This window comes from Triticum dicoccoides, chromosome 1B (genome assembly GCF_002162155.2).
Source record: "Triticum dicoccoides isolate Atlit2015 ecotype Zavitan chromosome 1B, WEW_v2.0, whole genome shotgun sequence".
NCBI lineage: Eukaryota > Viridiplantae > Streptophyta > Magnoliopsida > Poales > Poaceae > Triticum > Triticum dicoccoides.
The window spans coordinates 658610619-658618931 of NC_041381.1; the positions used below are offsets into that span (position 1 = coordinate 658610619).

Below are 8313 nucleotides of genomic sequence, written 5' to 3' on the forward strand. Positions count from 1 at the left end.
CTTTCGAAAGAGGTACGCCCGTGCCTCTCGCGAAAGCACAACCGTGCCTCTCGTGGAAGCAAAACCGTGCCTCTCGCGAAAAAAACAGAAAACACGTTTTTTCCTTTCCGAAAGAGGCACGCCCGTGCCTCTCGCGAAAGCACAACCGTGCCTCTCACGGAAGCAAAACCGTACCTCTCACGAAAGAAAAAAAAACAGAAAACACGTTTTTTTTTCCGTTTCCAAGAGGCACGGCCGTGCCTCTCGTGAAAGCACAACCGTGCCTCTCTCTAAAACAAAACCGTGACTCTCGCCAAAAGCTAGGGAAGACCGGTAGAAAATCAAAACATCAAAAAAAAACTAGAAAAAACCGTTTAAAAATCCGAAAACGCGTGCGGAAAAATAAAAAAAATCCGGAGGGAGTGCCCAGAGCGCGACACGTGGCAAATGGCTGAGAGCGTGCCAAGTGGCGCTGATCTGTGCGAGGCTCCCGAAGGAGCGCTCGGTAATTAGTTGCTCCCTCTTTATATAGGGTATTTTGGGAATGATGGCTTAACGACGATAATTCATAACTTTTCTCTGCTGCTAATGCCGGTAGGCAAGGATACTACTGCCTCGCACGAGCGTTATTTAGCAGATGGGCTGATAAATGGTTCAGTTTTGGCCCAGCTTTTCTATTTTCGGGCAGATTCAATTTTTTTTTAATAATTCATAACTTTCAAACCATAACTTCAAATCCAACATGTTATATATGTAAATCCTTTAAAAAAATGTTTAGATTTTAAATTTGCTATTATATTATCCATTTCTAATATTTCCTTTACGATGCAATCTCAATTAATATCATCTTTATATGGCATATTTTGGAATCTCTGCTACTAACTTCGGTGGGCAAGGGTATTACTGCCTCGCCCGAGCGTCATTTAGCATATGGGCTGCAAAATGTTTCACTTTTTGACCAAACTTTTCTATTTTCGGATTGATTTAAATGTTGCTTTTGAATAATTCATAACTTTCAAACCCTAACTCCAAATCTAACATGTCATATATGAAAATCACTCAAAAATATATTTAGATATTAAATATGCTATTATATTATCCATTTCTAATATTCGGTTTATGATCCAATCTTAATTAATGTCTTATTTATATGGGGTATTTTGGAAATGCTGGCTTAACGTTGATAATTCATGACTTTTCTCTGCTACTAAAGGCGGTAGGCAAGGATACTAGTGCCTCGCCCTAGCGTCATTTAGCAGATGGGCTGCAAAATGTTTCAGTTTTGGGCCAGCTTTTCTATTTTCGGGCAGATTCAAATGTTTTTTTAATAACTCATAGCTTTCAAACCCTAACTCCAAATCTAACATGTTATTATGAAAATCCCTCAAAAAATGTATAGATTTTAAATGTGCTATTATATTATCCATTTCTAATATTTCCTTTATGATGCAATCATAATTAATATCTTCTTTATATGGCGTATATGAAATCTCTGCTACTAACGCCGTTGGGCAAGGGTATTACTGCCTCACCCGAGCGTCATTTAGCAGGTGAGCTGCAAAATGTTTCTGTTTTGACCCAGCTTTTCTATTTTCGGCCAGATTCAAATGTTTTTTCGAATAATTCATAACTTTCAAACCTTAACTCCAAATCTAACATGTCATATATGAAAATCCCTCCAAAATATATTGAGATTCTAAATATGCTATTATATTATTCATTTCTAATATTCTGTTTACGATGCAGTCTTAATTAATATCATCTTTATATGGGGTATTTTGGAAATGCTGCTTAATGTTGATATTTTTGTTGCCTAATAAATTGAAACATCTTGAGTACACTTTAAAAGACATCCAACCTTTTTGCACAACACCACTTATCATGTTGTTTGTCGTGTGGCATCGTCTAAGATTCAAGGGATTCAGCAATGTTTTCAGGTGTGAGTATGAGGGACAAATGTTTTTTCCCGCTTCAATGCACGGGCATGCTTTGCTAGTTATCTTTTAATCTTTATCATCGTAACTACGACGAAGGATATATTTTTGGCATGTGTAGAGCGGAGGAACGTGGCGGCTTGTTTGCCTATTGCAAGTATCGCTCAAAAAAAATTCTAATGCTACAACCATCAAAGTTTATTCTATCATGCCTCAAAGTATTACTCCCTCCGTTTTTATTTAATCCGGATATTAGAGTTGACTGAAGTCAAACTTTCTAAAGTTTGACCAAATTTATAGAAAAGAATAGCATAACAAATTTATATGGTGGAAGTACATTCAACAACGAATCTAATGGTATTGATTTGTTATTGTATATGTTAATATTTTTGTCTATAAACTTTGTCAAAGTTTGTAAAGCTTGACTTTGACCAAAACTAATATGCGAAAAAACGGAGGGAGTACTTGATTGTCAAAGTGCCTTCATTAGATGGATAGTATTGAAGGAATGCAAGTTCAGCATACAATAACGGTGGTCCTGAAACATTCCCAGTAGGCGAGCTTACTTAATCGGGAAGGTACGCATGCAGATGCATGACATAGGTACATTCACATTCACGCTCTCGCCATTTTGGGGTAGACAACGTCGAGCGCGATGCCGCAGAGCCCTGGGCCACCGACGTCGCGGCGCATGCGGATGTAGCCGCTCTCACCCCACGTCTGCCCCCACGAGTTCTTGACGAGCCAGTACTTGGCCCCAGTAGCGGCGTCGACGCCATAGCCGACGATGGTAACGGCGTGAGCAAGATTTGTCCCGCAAGGGCCCGAGTAGACGCCGCTCCTGTAGAACTGCATGCCGCTGCCGACCTCGATGGCCACGCCGATGGGCTGCCCGGAGACGGCAAGCTGCATTTCGGGCTCGTTCCTGGGCGGGATCACGCCGCCGCCGAGGATCTTGACGGTGTGATGGGCGGACTTGGCGCGGTTGCAGGCGCCCCTCACCGCCGTGTACGGGTAATCCGCTGCCGTGGTGAGGCCGCCATTCTCCACAATCCAATTGTAAGCCCTGTGATAGGACCCGCGGTTACACCCGCCGTCGTACTGGTCACAGTCCACCAGCTGCTGCTCCGAGAGGGGCACCAACTGCCCCGTCCTGATCCAGTTCAGAGTCTCGATCGTCGCAACCGTCACGAACGCCCAGCAGCTAGCTGCATCCATTCATTGAGGGACAAAATAGTTAATGCTTAACCACCGTGCATGCTTTACACGGTAAAGTTGAAATGGATCAGACAGGGGGTCATCTTTACGTACCGCATCCTGCGCCTTGGGACTTGACCGGTGTGACGGCGCCCTTGGATCTCCAGTCCCAGCTGGGAGGCGGAGCCTCCAAGGAGCTACCATCGTCGCCGCCGGACGACCACAGCTCGGCGTCGCCGCCGCCCACAGGCAACGTAATGCCTGTATCATCACCGGCAGCGTCGTAGGACGACGCGTACCTAGCCAGGAACTCCTCCTGGGTGAGGTCGGCGAACTCATTCTCGCCGAGCTCGTAGGTGAGGTCGCCGCGCCGGTTGGTGGCCTCGATGTACTCCACGTTGTCGCGGTACACCTGGAAGCGACGCAGCCTCTCCTCCGTGCTCAGGTACGTCCGGTTGTGCGTGGCCTGCCACTGGCGGAACCTGTCCATCATCAGCATGTCGCCCATGTCGACCGACGCCGCCGGGAAGGCGGCGAACAGGCCGCGCACCAGCAAGATTGCAGTGATGGCCGGCCATGCGCCACGGGAGAAGGCCATACCGACCGAACGATCTACGCACACTGGCTTGTGCTCAAGCATGCATGTGTAGACGTGTTTATATAGCGCTCGCCGGTGGAGCGCGGGGACATGTCTTTCGCCGGTGTCGGGGATGAGCTCATCGGCCGGAGACGAGCGCATGCAATGCATGTTTGCAGGTGCTGGCGATGCACGTAGCTCGTAGAGGAATGGTAACGAGCTACATTTTCTCTTGGTCTCATGCATGCAGCGGTGCATACATCTGTGCATGACTTGGCACACGAAATAATGTTGGTTAGTTAGGTTGTCTTGCCGTGCACACTAACATAGGAATACTGTATATATGCCAACTGCAATGTACCGGTTTGTCCACCACCTAGTGCACCTTGTCGCTTCCCAGTTCTGTCAATGAGCACGTCCTCAACCGTACTGTCCGGTCCATTGACTCCATTTATCTTTGTTAAAACTCTAAATTCACTAGATGATTTCCCTTTTTCTAGGGGTCACTAGATGATTTCCTACGCGTTACTGCAGAAACGCAGTGACATGCAGCTATGAAATTTTGTTGGAACACAATGTATGTCGTTGCGTGAAATTTTTATTTTGGCCAGTCACTCTTTTTTAGCTCGAACATGACCCAGCGTCTTCTGCATGCCAGAGCTATATGTCGCTGTTTTTTTTTTTTGGTTTCCACTGTTTTGCACGGTTTCCTTTGTTTTTCTTTGTTTTATTCGGTTACTTCCTTTTTTTTCTCCCCCCCCCCCTTGTTTTCTTTGTTTCTTTCTCGTTTTTTTCTTTCTCTGGTTCTCATCTCTTTTTCTTTCATTTTTCTCTCTTTTCAACACATGTCTACATTTTTCATACTCATTGTAATTTTTTCTTACACATTAGGAATATTTTTTTATGCATGTTTAATATTTTTCAAATACATGATTATGATTTTTCCAAATATATGTTTTGATGTCTACTTTAATACATACACGTTGTACATTTTTCGTATATATCACATTTAACATTTTTAAAATACATGATTAGCATTTTTAAGTTTTTTATGTCAAGTGTTTTAGGTGAGACCTTGGCGGTTTGGTATTGTGTGATTTTTGCAAAATTGCACGGCTTCTCACATGTAAGAGCATCTCCACTCGTTCGGCCCCCCATCGCATAGGCCGGCGCTCTTTCGGGCGCTCACCCGGCGATTTTTTAGGCCCTGGGGGCAATCAAGGCCCCAGCCACGCCCCCAGGTGCCGCCCCCAAGGCGCAGCATATTCAAACTTGGCCCGTTCCCGCCCCAAAAAAACGCCATAATCCGGCGATTGGCGCAACAGTTCAGCGATCATCACCATGCCACAGTTCGGCGATCAAATGAAAAGTTCGGCGCACAAAAAGAAAGGACACACAAGGAATACATCAAACGGCGGGGTCGGCCTCCGGCGTTTGAGGGGTCGGCGTCGGCGTGCGCGGACTGGGCGGCGTCAGCGCGGCTTCTGGGCTGGTCGGCGCGGCTTCTGTGCTGTTGGGCGTCGCGGAGGCATCATCACTCGGGATTGGCTGCGGCGTTGGCATCGGCGTCGCCGGTATCTGGTTCAGGATGAGGCCGCGCTCCGTCAGATACCACGCCTTGAGCTTCTCGTCGCCGCTCTGGAGCATGTCTGCGCCGCCCATCAAGAAAGCCAGATCGGTGTTCCTCTTCTTCGCGGCGACGTTGGTCTGGAGCAAGTCGACGTTGGTTCGGAGCAAGTCGAGTTTGACGGCATTGTTCGTCATCAACGCCGACCACCGCGCCTCAGTTTTATCTTCTGCGGGGCGTCCCGGGTCTTGGCATCGGCGAGGCAATGCTCGATGACTCTTGCACACGTGCGGCAGCCGACTCGGCGTGTTTCGCCTTCTTGGCCCCTTTGTTGTCGTCCGGGCGCCAGTCGGCCGCACCCGAGGTCGACGCGTCCGGCTTGTACGTCTCCTTGGCCTTGGCGAGGGTGCGCCGGACATCCGCCCACTTCTCGCACTTGTCGATCCGCTTGAAGATGTGGAGATACTTGAACTCTTGGTCGTTATTGTCATCGAGGAACATGGCAAACATGCACAGCAGTTGCGTCGAGGAACGAACATCCGTCGGCGGGCGCGCACGTGGGCACTCACACGGCGAAAAGAAATACGGAGAGGCCGGCGTGCTGTACCTGATCCTCGACACTGGCACTGCTCTCCGGGAGAGCCGCATCTCCTCGACGATCCCATGCCATTTATTGCATGCCGTTTGGATGAGCCCCCAATGGTTCGCCATCGCCTTCGACCCGCGCTGCATGTAGACGCCTTTGAAGTAGGGGTCGATGAGCTTGCGCTCGTCAGACTCGGCCTTGATGCGGTCCCAATACGTGTCGATGTTCTGGTTTGTGTGGGTGATCGGGTCGAGGTAGATGACTTTCCACGCTTCGGCGAGGCACTCGTCCTCCTTGGACGCCCACTTGATGCGCGGCTCGCCGGTCCTAGCCGCTCGTTTCTTCTTATTCTTGTCGTTCCTCATCGGAGCAGGCGCTGGCTCCTCCTCCAGTTCCTCCTCCTCCTCCTCCTCCTTCGGCTCTTCCTCGCTGTAGTCGAGCTCGCCATCCATGTTGCCGTTGAGATCAATTGGGTCGTCTTGGGCGGTGAACCCGGGGGAGGCGGCAGCGGCAGCCGAGCCGGCTAGGATGATGTCTTTGTAGGACCTTGAGAAGAGGTGTCTAAAGGGGGGGGGTGATTAGACACAATCTTGTCGGAGGCTCCCAAGTGACACCTAGCCAATCTAGGAGACACCACTCTCCAAGAAGTAATAAATGGTGCATTGATGATGAACTCCTTGCTCTTGTGCTTCAAACGATAGTCTCCCCAACACTCAACTCTCTCTCATAGGATTTGGATCTGGTGGAAAGAAGATTTGAGTGGAAAGCAACTTGGGGAAGGCTAGAGATCAAGATTCATATGGTAGGAATGGAATATCTTGGCCTCAACACATGAGTAGGTAGTTCTCTCTCAGAAATAGGATGCTGGAAGTGTAGGTTCAGTCTGATGGCTCTCTCCACGAATGAAGAGGAGGTGAAGGGGTATATATAGCCTCCACACAAATTCTAACCGTTACACACAATTTACCAATCTCGGTGGGACCAAATCAATAAACTCGGTCAGACCGATTTAGCAAACAATGTGACCGTTAGGAATTTCGGTGGGACCGAAAATGCAACTCGGTAGGACCAATATGGTTAGGGTTAGGGCATAACATAATCTCGGTGAGACCGATTACACAAACTCGGTGGGACCGATTTTGGTAATTAGCTAACCAGAGAGTTGGTCAGGCAATCTCGGTGGGACCGATTACTCAAACTCGGTGGGACCGATTTTGGTAATAAGTTAACCAGAGAGTTTGCATTGTAATCTCGGTAGTACCGATTGCTCAAACTCGGTGAGACTGATTTTGATAATGGACATACACAGAGAGATTACAATCCCATCTCGGTGAGAACGAGATCCCTATCAGTAAGACCGATTTGCCTAGGGTTTGTGGCAGTGGCTATGACATTTGAAATCGCTGGCGCCGGATAGGAAGAATCGGTATGGCCGATTTTGGTTTTAGGTTTAGGTCATTTGTGGATGTGAGAAAGTAGCTGAGGGTTTTGGAGCATATCCTAAGCACATGAAGCAAGAGGCTCATTAAGCAACACCTCATCCCTCCTTGATAGTATTGGCTTTTCCTATAGACTCAATGTGATCTTGGACCACTGAAATATAAAATGAAGAGTCTTGAGCTTGAAGTTTTACGCCAATCCCTTGTCCTTAGCATCTTGAAGGAGTTCCACATCCTTTAGTCCATGTCACTCCATTATTGAACTTGTCTGAAATATACTAGATAAAAGTGTTAGTCCAACAAGAGATATATTGACATTAATTACCAAAACCACCTAGGGAGTACTTGTGCTTTCAGTCTTCCATGTCGGCCTCCGTCGCGTCGGCGTCGCCAAGATGCGACGAGGAGGCTTGTGAGAAGGGCAACGCGCCACGGCGGAGAGGTGGCGTCGGGGAGGCTGCGTAGGCCGGCGACGAGTAGGTGTATGGAGGGTACTGCACGTCGGCTAATGCGGGCGAGGGTGTGCGCTGGACCGGGCGACCATAGGGGAAGGTGATGATGGGGTTGAACCCGCTGTTTACGTCGCCTTCGGCATAGCCCGGCAACGGTGTGCAGCCCTAGGGTTGTGGCGATGAGAAGCCGACCGAAGATCCGACGCTTTGCTGGCTCCAGGTCATGTGCGGGCCGTGGCCACTGAGTGGATTCATCATCCCCGCGCGAGCCGCCTCAGTTTGTTCGGCCGAGCGCTCCGCCTGCTCCGCTGCCGCCGCAGCCGCGAGCGCCACCCTCTCCCGGGCCTTCTTGGTCTGGTTGCACCTATCGGCAGTGACGGCCTCCCGGCACTGCACTTCCGCCTTCCAGTCGGCGTTGCTCATGCCCGGGGGCTTGGACTGGAGCGCCCTTTGCTTCCTCTGCTTCGGCTGGGCGACGTCGGTGGCTGTGGTATCCATCGCGCGTGGGGGAACACATAATTCTTCGGCGGCATGGCGCCCGACTTGGAAGGAAGGAGGAGGAGATTGGCAGGAGAAATGGAG

The 8313-nt window shown here is 49.0% G+C and overlaps 1 protein-coding gene across 1 annotated transcript; it reads right to left on the reverse strand.

The window, feature by feature from the left end:
- Positions 1-2378: 2378 nt before the first annotated feature.
- LOC119311427 (ervatamin-C-like) lies at positions 2379-3721 on the reverse strand. The gene is made up of 2 exons (XM_037587064.1): positions 3225-3721; positions 2379-3121 (listed from the first exon to the last, which is right to left on the reverse strand). Exons 1-2 carry the CDS (start codon positions 3706-3708, stop codon positions 2529-2531), a joined length of 1077 nt encoding a protein of 358 aa, XP_037442961.1. The 5' UTR covers positions 3709-3721; the 3' UTR covers positions 2379-2528.
- Between the last annotated feature and the right edge of the window lie 4592 nt (positions 3722-8313).

Coding starts and splice junctions, on each gene's coding strand:
- LOC119311427 (XM_037587064.1), bottom strand. CDS start 3,708: ATGGCCTTCTCCCGTGGCGCATGGCCGGCCATCACTGCAATCTTGCTG. Junction 3,122..3,224: donor GTCCCAAGGCGCAGGATGCG/GTACGTAAAGAT, acceptor GAATGGATGCAG/CTAGCTGCTGGGCGTTCGTG.